The sequence below is a fragment of the Passer domesticus genome, chromosome 12, assembly GCF_036417665.1.
Source record: "Passer domesticus isolate bPasDom1 chromosome 12, bPasDom1.hap1, whole genome shotgun sequence".
In the NCBI taxonomy this organism is placed as follows: Eukaryota; Metazoa; Chordata; class Aves; order Passeriformes; family Passeridae; genus Passer; species Passer domesticus.
In genome coordinates, this window is record NC_087485.1 from 5798882 (window position 1) to 5815995 (window position 17114).

Below are 17114 nucleotides of genomic sequence, written 5' to 3' on the forward strand. Positions count from 1 at the left end.
GCTGGAACACGCTCATACCCACCCTGCCCAGGCTGCTCTTGGGGCTGGACAGGCACAGCTGAGGGCAAAATTTGGCCTGAACTGTGAATTCAGAACTGGCAGCCAACATCAACTCAACACAGCCCACACGGATCTTTGGACAGCAAAAAAAATGTTTGCTTGGAAAGGGAATTCTATCCCCAACTCTAAGGGTAATTCCAGCTTCTTCAGCAAAGGACAGGGGAGAAAGCAAAGAGGTGATGAGGCTGCAGGGCCTCTTTTGGGCTTCTATCAAAAGCAAACAGATATGATCATTAGGTTGCAGTCACTCCTGTAGATGCAGATTGATTTCTTGCCAGAATAACATTTCTGAGTTGATGTTAGATGTGGAAGGAAATCATGACATGGAATTTAAATCTAGATACTTGCAACTTATGGCAAAAGCAAAGCCAGTGAAGTCATTGTCGGCAGTGGGGTTTGCTCCTGCCTGCATGAACACTGCAACACAGGGCTACTGCCTCAAACACCCCTGGGAAAATATCCCAGTGACAAGAATTTATGGGTTTATATCAAAATTAGACATGCAGAAGACTTTTAGGCCCTTAGAAATATTCCTTATAATTCTCAATAGCAATAATTTCAATATAAAATCCAATTCTGGAAAGTTACTGTCTTGGGGGGAGGAGGGAGAAATCAAAGAGCACTTCAAGCATCTGTGTCTTACACAGTGAAAAATTAAGGGCAGAGTTGTCTTACTACTTCTAACTGCTTTCAAAGGTGACAAGTTGAGCTTTTATAAATGTAATTTATATCTCAGCAACAGAACCAATGTTTTACTCCCAACCATTAAAAGGGGGTAACACATCTGCTAAAACTCCAACACAATGGCTGGCTTTGCACTGCAACAGGAAATGTAACCCAATAGTCTCAGAACTTCCCCAAACCCCAGCCATTTCTTAATGTGACAGGATTTGAAAATGCAGCTCACTGAAACATCTGTTAAGCTCTTGCTACTCCAACACATGATATTCTTTCTGCTCTGTTACCTGCCAACAAAAATATTTGGGTCTATGTAAGACTATCACAAGTGTGTGATAATGGCACTCTGCTTATAATTTTATATGCCCTTGTACACTGAAAATCACCTGGGGGTGACACCAGATACCACAGTCAGTGTAAGCTTGAAACTTACAATAAATATATTTAACTTTAAACTTGCATGTAAATAATGACAAATCGGATGGGTTCTGAATGACTAGCATTTATTTCAAACAAAAAAACCAACTCAGTCAAACTTTTGTCAAGTCAGTTTTTAAAGACAGAGGGAGAGATGTGAGTAAAAGAGGTAGAAAGAAAAAAACCAAAACCCTAGAACCCTAGATCAAACCAGTTAAATAGAAGCATGACCTACACAGTTACTTTCAGAGCTTCTCTTCCAATTTGTTTTTTTACAGTGGCCACTTGTTTCAATTGACATTTAATGATCATCTAAGCATCTCCAACTTACTGTGTAACTACTTAGTGGTAAATAAAAAAGATGCCTTTTGACATTAGTAGAACTACAGTTACTTCAATAATAAAATGGCAATTCATTTCAACGATTTCTTTCTACAAAATACTTCTTCTAAACTTCTGTGTAGAAATCCTTGTGGACTTCACATTTCAATGGACAGAAAGGAATAGTCTTCACTTTCCATTGCTCTACTTCAAAGTACTTCCTGGATATCACAATTATACAAAAAGGCCTTAGAATCAGGTATGTGCACCTGCAGTACCTCTGTGTGTGTATGTGTATATAGATATATATTTATATTATTAGAGTCCAGAAGCCCATAGATCAGGACATAGCAAACAGTTTCAAAGTGGCTCCAGGAAGGATTGGCATCTCCACACACCAAAATGCTGCAGCAGCTGAAGCTACAGCCTCAGAGACCAAAACAGGTCCAGGCATTTCTGTGTGGCTCCTTGTCCAGGGGAGGCTGCCCAACCTCCCCTCTCCCCACACAACCTCGTCTCCAATCTCAGCTCCAGTGATGGGCCCAGCTCAGCTGGAACTGCTTTAAATGCTGCTGCATCATGCTGCATTGTGCAATGCAGACATCCTTGGAAGGCTCAGGGACAATCAGCTCACCACCTTGGGACTGCAGCTGTAAAGCTTTGAGATCACTCCCAACATTCTGACCAAAGCACTCATCTGAACCCCAGGGTGAGCTGCCACAGAAACACGGAAAGGAAACCCAGAAAAAGATCCCCAACAAAGTCTATTCCAAGATTATAACAGCACAATCCCTAAAAAAGAAGCAGCAGCAGCAACTCATTTGCTCCCTACAAGCCTTAAAATAGAACCTCTTACACTGATGATGTTGAGAACTTTAGCTCAGCTTGCTTGCATACCCAGGAAGGGGCACTTTTCTGGTTTTACTGGCTGTTGAAGCATTGGTAGAGTTCAGGGGAACATAATTCATATCAGAATATGAGTTGTAAAACTGATGTTTAACTTCAGCCCATATCCTCCACCATGACATTCAAATAACCTCAGTGAACTACAAACATGAACGACTTAGCAGAAGTGATTTGGGTTGGACCAGAGTGTACTTGTTATTCAGTGCTGATATCTTTGTCCTGTGCTTTGTATTCTCTTATATGTAATACCCATTAATACACACTATTTTAAAGTCTATCAATTCTTTTAAAGAATTCAAAATTGACATCAGTGTTTTACTTGTTCCTTGGAGGATAAGATTCCCTGAGCAACAAACACAAAGGGTTCCCTTTGTGAAAATATGTCAGAGTAAATAAAACTAACAATTCGTAAACATCCACAGACTGGATCCTTTTCACGGGATTTTGATAACATTCACTCACACATTCTCAGGAGAACTTAAGAATTTGTTTTACAAACAATCCCCAACACAGCAGAGACATGGTTTTATAGGTCCTGGTCAAAAAACCATGCTGTTGAAAGATATTATTACTTGTCCCAAGGTGCCAGAGCACTCACATATCAATCTTGTGGACATAAATAGTCATTGCCTACATACAGGCTGCAAAATGCAGCCAGAGGTTGGAGGTGTGAGGGCCCTCCTGGCTGACACCTGGTCAACACTGGAGTGTTTATATTTTTGCTCCACAGGTCTTACTGAAGAGCCAGTATTTTTCTTTTATGGACACGTAATCAGATTTTTAAACACCCTCTGCTTTCCACACATGTTATCCCAGTATAAATTAAGATTCTGCAGGGGTATGGATCTCTATTTCCCTGATTCATAGAAGCAAACATTCAAGGGAGGCTCCTTCTCCCTGCTCCTGTTTTTGGGAACACCCTTCTTGGTCAGTGAAAAAAAGGAAAGAAACAGTCTATAAGGTTAAAAGAAACCAATTCTCAATGAAGTAAATGTCATTCTCTGCCTAAAAAATACTTTGGACTCCTTATAAATAATTGGCTCAGAGTTTCAAAGCATCAGAGAAACTCCTCCAAGTGCTGGAGGTGCTGCAAATTCTTACATAATAAAGACTCATAACCTTGGCGATGAAGAACTGCAAAGCCTTTCATTATGTCGTGGTTCCAGTCCAAAACCCAATGGAGACAAATGGAAAACACCCATTGTCTTCAGCACTTTGTAAGAATCAAGAAAATTGTTGGGTTGTTGCTTTTTTTTAAATATGAATGAAGGTGCTTTTACCACTGAAAGCACTTTCCCTCAGCCATTAATAATGGCTGTAGTATCTTTTCTAACTAGGGCATCTGTTTACATAAAAAATGCAGTCAACATATTCCACTTAAAAGCCAAAGCAATTTTTTTGATGTTTTATGTATCCTGAGCACAGAAATAACTCTCAACTATCCCACACCTAAGACACAGGATCTACTTAATCACAGTGAAGATCATATATGCAAACAAGGTCATGCATTCCATCTTAGAAGGTTCCCTAGCAGAAGACTATCAAAGTAAACCTTAAGTGGTTGAAGAATCCTCTTCTAGAGCACTGTCTTGGCATGATTTTTTGCCATTAAAATCAGGGTCATGGTTATAAAAGGCAAGAGGCAGATACATACAACTAGATTTTCACAACTCTGCTGCCCCGATTTGAAAAAATGAAGATGCACAAAATAGTTTAAGGCACTCACTTACCATGGACTTGGTGAAAGGTCGAGCCAAGGTGAACAGCAGGGTGTAGAGCCACCAGTTGCGATGAATGGAGGAGTAAATCATATTTCCAGGATGGACTGAGTTGGATGTCACCCCGTGGGGAGAGAGGCGGCGGTTCAGCTCGTTGGAGAACAGGATGTTGCAAAGCTTGGAGCGGTTGTAGGCCAGCATAGCCCAATAGTCCTTCTTGGATGGAGAAAGCAGGCTGAAATCCAGCTTTCCAGAGGAGTCGTTAATTTCTGTAAATCTGAGAAACAGTAAATATGCCTTAGATACCCCAGAGTTAATTTCACTCTCATTAAGAACAATATAAAAGGTAGACAAAAGAGTAGATCCTGGCCAGAGCCAACATAAAACAGCACCTTATTTAGCAGCTGAAAGCATCTACTGAAAATTGCCTGAGACCCAAGGAACAGTCCCATATAATATGGCAGTAAAATTATTAGATCACTATAAACAGCAAACAATAAACAAAAACAACTCAGAAAACACCTTGATAGTATAAAGACATTGTATGTAACTTACGAATCACTTTATTTTAAATTATTTTTAAAAAACGCAGATTTTGCCATATATCCATAAAAACATGATCAGCTTGGAGGAAATAATGTAGAATAAAATAACTGCACTAAAGCAGAGCAACCCAGCATCTTTTCCCCTTCTTCCCATCCCCTGATCATTTCATCCAGTGCTCACACACTTGCATTTAAGTGTTCAAGTAACTATGGATGAGTCTCACTGCCTCTTAAGCTCTTTTTTAGATTAAAAATTGATGAATATAAAGGGGTTATAACCTTGGTAACTTGCCATCGATAGTCTTATATGTTTAAAAGATAAATGTAAACAAAGCCAAAATGAGCTCTGGCAGAGCATAATGTTTTTAAGTATACCCATGGCATGGCTGAACACAAATCAAAGTAACTAGTTGACGTTTTTTAATTGGGTCTGACAGAGTCATTAAACACCAGCTGTTTGTTATTAAAAAAAAAAGGAAAGAAACAAAGTAGTGAATGTTCTAAAGACATTTAAATGAAGAAAAGGAAATTTCCATAAAGCATTTCTCCTCCCAGTTCTTACAATTTCATTTATTAATTTACTGGTATATCTTAATATTTGAAAATAACACTACATTTAGTTACAGATCTATGTTTCATTCAGAGGAGCTACTAAAAATAAAAAGGATTTAGCAAGCTCTTTTTAGTACTCACTTTTCAGAATCAGCTGGGGAGAACAGGGATAAACATAATTATAGTACACACTAGAAAAATGTTTTAAAATATCTTTACTAATTTTGCATCTCATGCCCAGAAATGAAGAGATCAGCTGGAATTTCTACATTCATTCTGTGAGCAGAATTATAATATGCTCAGAGAAAAGCAATAGAGTATTTGAACTCAAGAGGAATCCAGGATGTTCTGTGTCTTGCACAATTAGCCCTTCAATTTCAACAACAAAATTTCTCTTTCATAATTTGCAGTTAGATAAAATACATTTCTGAAATTAAGAGGACTATTCTGGGAGGAATTTCCTATATTCATTCCACAAGTAATCACTTACGACACCAAAAATAATCTATAAATACAACTCTTTGTGTGTTACTGCATAAAAGAAACACAGGGGCATATTTTGAGTCCAGTCCTGCAAGTGTGCTTATGTGAGTCAATCTCAATGAATTCAGGGGAATAAGGGCTGTACAATCAAATTAACAACACAGAAATAAAGACAGAAGGAAAGTCAACCTACTTATTATTCTGATTTTAATATGATGGGCTTAAAGTACCCAAAAGCTTAATTTAAACAGAATCCATTTCTGCTGAGTCCAGAGAAGTAAGTAGAAATGAACAAAGAACCAAAGAGGCAAATAAATATTTTGCCTTGGAGCAGTGCAGGATAGCATTTTCTGCAAACATGGGACTTAATTTTTCCCCTAACAGGGGGTCTTGACTCCAGCAAAAAGATCCAGTCAAGGTTTATGGAAGTAATTAGATACCAACACTTCTGTTTTACGACATGGTTTAAGGCTCAGGGTTCTCAAGTAGGTCAGAAAGAACGACCACCTAATAATACCTAACTAACTCCTTACATAAACTTCTTCCCATTAAACAGACTGGGGGGTGGGGAAAGCACAGTTATTTACAACGATCAGTCCAAGTGATAAGATAAGCTGCAAGACATTACTTGGACTCCTTAGAAAAAGGGAAATTTACTAGCTGTGTTAATTATTTTATTCAAACATAGACTGTTACTTATTTCCTTATGGGCTTCTGTCAGCCTTGGCTGATCTCTCTGACTTAGCAATGAGCACTTTCAAAATGTTTTCAAAATCACAGATAAAGATGTCCAGAGATGAGAGCCCTGGTTACATACAGCACTTAATGCAGTGGAAAACAAAGATGTCATTTAAAATACTATCAGAGATACAAACTTACAAGGGGGAACAAGAAGCTGACAATTCAACATAATCTCCCATTAAATAACAGCTCATTTATACATATCCCATTGTGCCCTCCACATCTGGCAAGTGATTGGAGTTGGCAGATTTATTTCTAGAGCTATCTCACCTGCCCTGCAGTAGCTGCCCTCACTCCTAACAGGACTCTGCTACTTGCTTTCACAAACCTGGTGTGATTTGCAAAGATAAGGATGTCCAGATTTTGTTACCACCTAATTACTAGACATTTCATGTCTTTTAACAGTGGGAAGGATTATTACTGGCATTTTCTATTGCTTCCTTTCATTTCAGCCATCATAAATTTAAAATGGTGAAAGTAAATCTATCTGCAGTGTGTCATTTATACCATAAGCCCCTGTGTTTGGAAGTGATAAAGGTTTCAGCCCGACCCTTGGCTGGTCTCTCTCTACCAGGTCCCTGGGGTTACATTTTATGGAAACATGATTAAAAAAAATAAGCTTCATTCTGGGTCACTAAAACATTTCAGAAATATGAACGCAGGGGAGGAAAAAAAAAAAAGGCACTCTCACACTCTCCCTTTTAGTTTGCTAGAGCTGCTGCACATGACCAAAACTGAAATAGAAATCAACAGTAATGTTTAAAGCTGTATGTTATAGGCTTAATCCTGCAGTCCTTGAACTAAATCAGTAAGATTGTGGTTTGTGCTCAGTAAATTCAGAACTGGAGCATTCATTTTGCACAAGGAACTTTATTTAAATCAAAACCATCTTTTCAGTTATTAACATAAAAACACAAGCACATCCGAAATAAGGCAAACCTCATCAACATCTTTTTTACCAACTGTACTTTTTCTGGCAGTATAAAATATGAGCATCTAACATTTTAATTAAAAAATTTACCAAAAGAGGCTTAGCCAGGTTTGCAATATGTATTAACTACACTACTTCCCATTTTACAATTATACAGCTAATGTCTACATTGAATTCCCTAATTTCTCATTATAAAACAACTGGATTTCATCTAGCAGTTTTTAATTGCATTGTTTCTCCTGCTAAAATATCTGCACATTCTTCTTGCTAAGATGTTGAAGTTGTTGAATGACAAATCAATATAGGTCATGCCATTCAGATTTAATCAATTATTATTCCATCTCCTCACAAAATCAATGAGTGGTCTGAAACGCGGCAAAAATCTGCATTCACACAAAGAATGATCAAAAAAATATCTACATACTGTTGTAAAACTAGAACATGCTTTATCCAGCAACAGAGTCGAATCCAGAAACATCCACAGGCATTAGTAATGCTTCTATTTTTAAAAGATCATTCAAAGGCAAATGCTTGAGAGCAAGGACCTTCATTTTCAGAAACTTCTGTGGTTCTGCCCAAACTGTTTCATGTTTTAAGGGTTAAGGATTCCAAGAAAACCAAAGTTAACATTCACCAACCTGTGGGACTCAGAGGACACCACGACAACCCTGGCAGGAGATGACTGGCGTAGAACATCCTCCAGAAGCTGGACAAGATAGAAATGTCCCAGGTGGTTCACCTGGAAGGTGGACTCCAGGCCATCCTCTGTCAGGGACCAGGGGGCACCAAACACGGCAGCATTGCAGATCAGGATGTGGAGGGGCCTGAAAAAATTCAAAGAGGACAAAGAAATCTCAATTAATGAAGTGTAATTACACCCCTCTGTGAAGGGGGTGTTGGTGTGAGGGGTTTGGTTGGCTGGTGGGAAGGAGCTGATTCCAGGTGGTTCCAGCAGCCCCACTCAGGATCCAGCTGAGCCCCACAGTGACACACCCTTGGAGAAAGGGTACAGAATAAAAGGCAAAATACCACTATAAGCTGCTCTCCCAGTTGCCAGGTGGGAAACTGTCTCCATCTGGAGCATTTAGAAAATGATTTTTTCCTGGAGAGAGGAGCAGCTCCTACCACTTTCTTGTATGGGATACATGATACCTGCACAATTGGTAGGGGACATGTGATTAAGAAATAAAGATACAATGTAAAAGGGCACATGTACACATTTTATACTTCAGCAGCTGATGAAGTATGCTGTTAAAAAACGCGAGACTGAGATGGAAAAATAAAAACATTCTCCAGTAGCTGTATTCTTTGGTGGAAAATCTGTATACAATACATATGAGATCCTTCAGATGGAATCCTTCCTCACTGGGCTCACCTAACCCAGTTAAAATAGAAATGCCACAATAAATGAACTTGAAATGAAAGGGTAAGATTCCACAAAACTAAGCTAGAAAAGAACCTAGGCTGGCACATACCTCTTTCATTCAAAAAACAGGTCCAGAAACTTCAAATTCCTTGAGGTCTCCAGTGTAATCTCAGGATACTGCACCTTGCAGCCTTCCCAACCTCCACAGCAAGATCAAGGACAAACGCCCTTTCTGTTCTTTCTTGTCTTTTTCCAAACCCTTACGAAACACAGCAAAGTCTCTGGTCCTCAGACCTCAGATGGATCTGCATTTGCTAGATTGCATCATCTCTGAGCAAACCTTGGCACTGACAGTGTGTTCTTGTCCTTGAGTCAGAGCCTGATGCAGCAGACCTCAGCAAGCCCTACCTGAGCTGAGAGCCTCAGGTTGGAGAGCCTGCAGCTGGCATCCCTTGCCCTGGTATATTTAATTTGGAAAAGTCACACAAAATAATGACAGCAAAAAATTCCTGCACTAACATTTGTGATGTCCTAACACCAGAATATTAAGATCTGTCACATTTGTTTAGCTTATTCCATCCTATTATGTCTTTACTGCAGTTCCCCTGAGACAAAATCAACACACAACGTAAACTCTAATTCTGAAGGTAATAAATGAAGCACAATTAGGAAAAATAACTGCTTGCCCTCTGTCCTTCTCAAGTGCCTCCTTACAGCCCTACACACACAGACACAGAGTCAGAACCCTTCCCCACATGATTGAAGGACAGGTATACTGCAACTCTGAGCATCTGCAGAAGGAATTCTGGAAAATAATGTGAAACATGAAGCCCCAGGTTGTCAAACAAACCTAAGTAATTATATTCCTTCAGGCATGTTTGAAAGCACCAGATTTTGATAGCTCAGTTTTCAAAAAAACATTTCAGGGGGAATCAAACACACCTTAGCTGAATACTGAAAGAAATGCAGAAGGATGGGTATAAAGAGTAGGCTGTATTTTCTTATTAAAATAAATTTTGTCTTCCAGCCAGATGGGATGTTACCAGTGTAGTGTGCTTCAATGAGAAGTTAACAATCTATTATCTGTTCCTTTGCCAACTTGGAAAATTTTAACCAAAAGCTCCAGAAGCAGAGTGAAACGTCTGTGCACTCTGAGAGCTCAGTGTCTGAAGTGCTGGATTTCTGATTTGCCTTTTGGGCAGTGACACCCATACACAGAATATCTGTGCACACATACTGCACCCACAAAAGAAACTGAAGATAAACAGGGACTGTCCTTACAAAGGCAAAGTTCTTTCTGTTCAAACCAAATGGCAAAAAAAGGCAGCTTTTTGATCTTTGCAGCCTCACTGAACACAGCACAAGCAGGATATTCACTGAGCTGTGCAGTATCATGTTCTTTAGAATGTAACAGATCTTTTGAGGCACTTTTTATCAAAATTATTTAAACCAGAGTTCATTTTGCCTCTTTTGAGATGCATATGCCAATAGGAAAACAAAGCTGCTTGAAGCTTGAGAGGGCATGGAACTTAGGATGATTCATCACCTCTTATGAGACTTTATGAAAAGCTCTAGCAAGAATTAATTTACAGATTTGTACATCTGCTGGGGAAAAAAGGAACAAGTTTCTCCAACACAGATGCAATTTTTGGTATAAGAGCCTTCTGTATGAGAACTGCAGCAGATTAATGCACCAGCAATAGCAAAAAAACCATCCCCATTCCCTCCCAAAAAATATAACACTTTTTAAAAGATCATCATTTTATTTGATAATTGTAATGCGTACTATGAAGTAACAAATGACAGACCAAAAAGAATTCATATATTCTGCCTATCCACACTGTAAATCCTTCATTATTAGTAATCACACAATAACTACCAGAAGAGAAATACACAATCTATACTTAAATCTATCAGCTCAATTAATTAAAAAAAATTACAGAACTATAAAATGATAAAATTTAGTATTTTTTTAATTTTTAGGTCATTTAATTGGATTTTATAAAAGAAATAAAATTATGCTTCAGTCCATTTTATGAGATTTGTATTTTTCAAAGCCCATTTCTTATTTTTTTCAAAGTAAAAGTACTTCATATTTAGGAGACTGTAAAATTAACATTATTTACAATATTTTATTATAAAAATCTGTGAAGAAATAGAAAAATAAATACAAAAACATTTAAAAAGCTAACATAGTGAAAAGTTTGTATCAGATGCCCTTTTAGAGATCCTTTATTTAATCACTAGCACTAGTGGTTTTAAATGCTAAATAAAAAAAGGTGGTTTTTTTTTCCTAGATAACTCCACAGAAAAGAAACCTAGAGGTTTGTTTGAATAGACACTGATATTGTGCTTCATTTCAGTTCAGAAAAAAGCCACCTCTCAGATCTGGATCCACGTCCATTAAGCTATCGGTGTCTCTCGTCAGACTGCTAACAAAGGTCCAATTACTGAAAATTGTCATCTAAGTTTGTGTGACCCGGCCATTTGCACACCAGGAAATGAATGAGATTACCTGGGTAACAGGCACTGTGCAGTTATGAATTTCAGCCACAGATGACAGATTCTAATCTCAGTGGTGCACAGCTCTGTGTCACTGAACATATCATTATGCAGGGACAAAAGTTTTAAGATATGTGACAATTCACACCACACATCTGGCACTGCATCTTTGCTTTGTGACAGGAGTATTTTCAAGTGATAGCAGAACTATGACCTTGATTTCACAAGTTCATTAAAAACATTACTGCAATCTGCATGAGGCTTCCTCCTGAGCCCAAGGAAAAAAAAAAGAAATCCCCCCTCAGTTTAAAATAGTTTGTAATTCTACATCAAAGGCACAGCTAAGACCAACAAAGGATGTCAGCAGAAAAGGAAATTTTCCATAGTGTTTACTCATGGTATCGACATGACCAAGTGCTCCCTCTAATCATGACACCCATGAGATTTTTTTGGAAACACTACAGCTAGGACCCTGCAGAGTGTTATGAAAATTTGCCTCTATGTCTCTTTAAAATGTCTTCAGGCAATGATTTACATCCCACCAAGGGAGCTAACGTGGGATATCAATGCCATTTAGGTGGGCACTGGGACCTGATCTGCTCCATTATTTCAGGTAGTCACTGCTTCTTGAGGCTCAGGAACACACTGCTCCAACTGCAGGGCACCCAGCAGTCCCAGAAAACCCTCACCATGCTGGTGAGTGTGCCTACAACTCAGTGAAAGTTTAAAAGCATGTAAAATCAGCCAGGGCAATCTTAAATATGAATACCTGAGCTGAAATGCAGCTAATATTCTGTGCACTTCACAAAGCCTGTGATACTTCACTAACCTTTGCACTGGGGAAGTCATTCAGCTCTCACATGCTGTGCACAATTCACCATTACAAGCAACTAAGCAATCCAACTCCTCTGCACTATTTGAAAATACAGCAAGTGAATACATTAGAGAGATACAGAAATTAAATTGTTGCTATAAATCAGTTAGTTATGAAATTTAATAATCAATTTGTTAGCACCTGATGTAAAACTGTGATCTGTCAGCAGCCTCCCAAGCTGGCTGTGTGCAGCAGTAGGTATTTCCAAGGGAATTAATTACTGATGATTTGCAAAGGTAAGAATAATATTTTTCAACAAATGTAGCCTGTGCACTAGGAGGTTAAACAAACACCACCAAAATGTCAACAGAGTTCTTGGCTTTGGTGTTCTCCCATTTCAAACGCAATGAAATAGTTAACCAGAGAGTATGCACAGGGAATACTTTCAAATCTTCCCATGAAGCAGAATGTCACACCATCTGGGGCACTTCTCAAGCGATTTGAAAAGTTCACACTGTTTGGAATTACACAGAAATTCAACAGAAAAGGCCTCACCATATCCCCAAAGTCCCATAAGCAACTGTAGACCTCTGTCACGGCCAGTAAAGAAGGCAGAGCTGTGACTTCTCTTCCACAAAGAAGCAAAGTCACAGCCCACCAAACTTTTCCAGCCCATAACCCTGAACACCCAGGCTGCTTTCTCTGAAAGTTAGAAAGTTGTGCTTCTTTCCATGAGGGAATGCCTAGATGCACACAGGGAATACCCTACAGGAAAGGGAAGCTTATGGCTCTCCAGAAAATGGGTGAATTAAACAACAATCTCCAGAAATCCCCCCTCAGTTTTACAAACAGTACTGACAGGAAACCAAACAACAAGAAAATCACTAAGTCAGGGTTCAGACAGCAGCAGGAAAACTCAGAACCATATATAATCTAATACTGACACAAAAATATTTAAATGTTTACTGGTTCAATGTAAAAGAAAGAAAAAAAGCACTGCTTGACTCAATAACTTTCAGAAACAAAATGCTTAATGTCTAACTTCCCTTTTTTCTAAAACTATTGGCTAAAAGGTCAGCAAAAATACCCTTACTGCCAACTGCCAGCTGACAGAAATGTGGATCCTTGTCAGACAGGCTTCATTTTAAGGCAAGCCTCTAACACAGGACTTAGAGCCCTGATGGATGACCTCCTGCTAGAAGCAAGCAAAATTCTCTGCAATTCATCCTACTGGATTTCTTTCCAGGATTTGACACTGTTGATCAGCAAATACTTTTGCCCCACTTCTAAGGGATTAATGGGAGTGGACTGAAACTGTTCTGGTTCTTTCTTCATAACACATCCATGGGAATGACCATGAGCAGCTGCTCCTGTGCCTTCCTAATACATCATCTGCCTACTGCCATAGAGGTCAACCATCCCTCAATCATTACTCATTGCCCCTCTGGAAGCTTCAGTGTACAGTTTCACAAATGTTTGGAGAAGGAGCAGAGGTCTCAACTGATTTGGAACTAAACACAAAACATCCATTAGTCATGGTTTTCCCTTTATTATTTTTTCTTCCATATGTAGTGAGGGGAAAACTACCAAAATAACCCCACATCGTCCTGCACCTTCAGAAATTAATGAGAGACAACAGCAATGAAAATATCCAGAATCTGGTCATTTTCATCCAGCAGCCCACCTAAGGACACTTGCTGCCTCAAAGTGCATCTTGTTCAAAGTCTGTCAGAAAATCATTATTTACACACATTCACATGTAGTCACAAAAAAAGCATAAGCCAGACCTAAAGAAATATTCATTTCTGTAATAACTATGGATTTTTTTTTCTGCATCTACTTCTAAGTATACAAATTTTGTTTGCACACAATAAGAAACTTTTAGAAAAAGAAAACTACAACTCAAAAAAATGATCTATTACTACTTTTATTACATATTTGTAATATTTTCACTTGAAAACAGCTAAACCCTTGGAAAACGTTTTTGGAACCATGGTGGATCATTCAAAGAATAAAACACCTCAAGGAGTTTGAACATTTCACTTGCCAATGACTCTTCCCTGTTTTGCCCAGAGATTATAGAGCTGTAACAGAATTCACACACAGCCCTACAGCAGCTGTGTGCTGCCATTCAGACCTGAAAGATTCCATGCTGTGATGGAAATTAATGTACTTTGACATCCTCTGGGATTTTGGGCAACAGCTAATAAAGAAACACAACCTTCTCAGTCTATTACACAAATTTTTGGATTCTAAGATCCGTGGCCATTCTCAGGCCTGCAGTGATGCTTCTCTACCCAAGTAGCAGAAGACTCTGCCTTCTGTGTTTTAATTATCTCCTCTAGAAAGCATTTAACTAAATAGACTAAATATATTTTAATGTATATGTAATTAAATACTCTGGCCTTATAATTCAGAATTTTAGAAGGCAACATCAATTAAATGCACAGAGCTTCTCAAAACCCATTAATCCATAATGCTCAAAGATCCTTGGTATATTTGTGACAGAATATGTTTTAATCAGTTATTAATCATATTAATCATACATATTTTACTTATTTAGATGCTCAAAACAGCTTTCACAGCTGGTGCATCTTGTGGATTTTTTTAAGAAAACAGAGCCCCAAGCTATCTTAGACTCACCCTGGATTTAGGCACAGAAATGGCTGAAAATGTGCACCAGAACAACCAGGGAGCAAAGGTTTCTTCATTAGGGCAGAGTGAAGTGAGTGCAAAGTGTCCAAAGTAATGGTGAAGTAATATGGACTTTACTTAAAACAAAAAAAATTAAATATTCTGAGGCAAAAAGTATTTCCGTGATAGAGCAGATGAAAGGAAAGGTGATCTGATTAAAACTTCAGGATCTCTGCCTCCAGGAAAAGGGGGAAGAACATAAGATTTTGAGATTTTTAATTTATAAAGTATTGGAAATAGTTTTTGGATCCACATGACTTGACACATGCTACCACAAAGGGGTAATTGTGTACAAGAGTTTAAAACAGAAGAAAGAAGAAAAAGAAGAAAAAGAAAAACTATTTATGCAGAAAACCAATCCCTAGGCTTTAATAAGGCACAGCATTACCACAAAGAGAAAAAAAAAAATTACCCTAATATTATTATGTACGTTTCAAATGTAGTCAGCCTTTGATCTTATTTAAATTTATGATATGTGCTGTCTGCAACAGTAACTTCTGAACTATGCATGTTTCCTAATTCAATTAGGGTATTTTTTGATATCTCAAAATGCACAATATTGTCCAGAAGTTTGTGCCTTGGTGGCACTGCCAGGATGCCAACCATACTCTAAGCTGAGAAAACAAATGTAAAATCTAACTGTCACTAGTTTTTATTCACAGAAAGTAATTCTATTAATGGCAAAGAGTTAACAGAGTTGTACAGTGATATAAAACATGTTCAGGTTTGGAAAGACAATAAGCAGTGGCAACAATCATGTCTGATAGAGATACATGGACTATACAATCATTAAACATGTTGGCATAATGGCACGACTGATAATTCATCTGAATCATATATTATTTTTTTTCCAGACCTTTTAAGGTATATTTGTAACAACTTGCTAAGCAGATCCCATTTTTACATATGTATGCTCAGGTATGCATAGAATTTAACACACAGTATCTATGATTTGTCATTCAACTGGAATTAAAAAAAAACACCTGCAATATGTCAGTTATAATAAGAAAATGCAGAAAAATAATATTCTGGATTGACTTTTCATCAGGCTCCGAAATCTTAATTGCACCTGCAAGGTTTCAGCACACTTCTGCCTGCAGCATGAAAAATGAATGCAGCTACAGAGTTTGGGGCCTCAGCTAAGGAGGCCAGCTGAAAACCTGGCCCACTCCATTCTGGGTCTGGTTAGGAAAATAAGAAAAGACTAAACTTCCAAATGGAGAGCCATAATTCATAACTGCTGTCTTTTCCATATTTCTACACACATCATTAGTGAGTAAACTGTTAGCATATGCCAATTCTTACCACAAAATAAAAATCTTGTTTTAAAGTATAGGAAAGTAACTGCAGTGAAGATCTACATCTGGAAGTCCTGCATAATTGTGAATTGCTCCTAACAATTCAGAAAATTCTAAGCAGTAGCTATTGGCAAACATTATTTCATGTCTTTGGAGTAATTCAAGATTTTTCAGGATTACTTCAGCTTTTTTCTCTCAAACATTGAGAACATTAAATTAAAGCCTTACTGTTTGGCAGACGATAACTTTAATTCAAACCAAGTGGCACCATGCACCACTGAAAAGTACAAATGCACATAAAATTTCATCTATAACTTTACTGCTCACTCCTGCCTGCTGTTTTGATCATGGAAGTGCTCTTTTGATGAGGTCTGGGCAAATGCCAGGACACCATGGCTGCAAATATTGGCAACAGGTCCAGTCCTGGGAGTTTTAGAACTGAAACATCAGTGCTGTCCCCCAGTTAAAGTATGCAGCTTTCAGCCAAGTATGGTATGATCAAACTGAGAAATAGAAACCAAGGTGCCACATCCACAAGTCTCCACTCCTACACAAACACCAATTCCACAGACCCTGAACCACCCAACTCTGCCCCTGACTGAATTCCAATGCTGTGTTCTATACAATCACAGGAGAGTTGTCATTTTGTCTGTAAGGGGGATTAATACCAACCATCATTCCTCACATCATGCCCACTCAATGAATAGCAGATTCAATTCTGTGTTTCTTAGTTCCAAAACACTAATATGAAAGATTGGTTGGTCTGCCTCTGCCAGCTGCACAAAAAACAGCTCATGCCAAATCCATCTTAGCCCAGAACATTATTATAAACAGATCATTTATTTGACTTTCCATAACAGAGACATTCAATGAACTGCCTGAGCTGGAAACCAGCAGAGGGGAAAGACTTGATACATATTAAAGAAGCAACTTGAACAAGTCCAGCCATTTAGGTGCACTGAGATCTCTTTTCCCATTCTCATCCTAACGTTAGCACTGTCTTGACAAGGAAGGAAGATGGAGCTCATTCACTCCCGGTGGAAATATCCAGTGGGGAATGTCTCTGCAGAAAACAAAACAGAAATACT

The 17114-nt window shown here is 38.4% G+C and overlaps 1 protein-coding gene across 13 annotated transcripts in view; it reads right to left on the minus strand.

Annotated features, from left to right (window-relative positions):
* WWOX (WW domain containing oxidoreductase) overlaps positions 1-17114 on the minus strand; it is a 475065-nt gene that overhangs the window by 360705 nt on the left and 97246 nt on the right. For 12 of the 13 annotated variants that reach the window (XM_064386760.1, XM_064386772.1, XM_064386771.1 and 9 more), the window contains exons 7-8: positions 7991-8176; positions 4113-4377 (exon numbers count right to left, since the gene is read on the minus strand). In XM_064386760.1, the coding sequence (XP_064242830.1) occupies positions 4113-4377; positions 7991-8176 (451 nt within the window). Of the gene's footprint in view, positions 1-4112; positions 4378-7990; positions 8177-13947; positions 17090-17114 lie in introns of those variants that run through there. The other variant, XM_064386773.1, reaches the window with a different exon arrangement.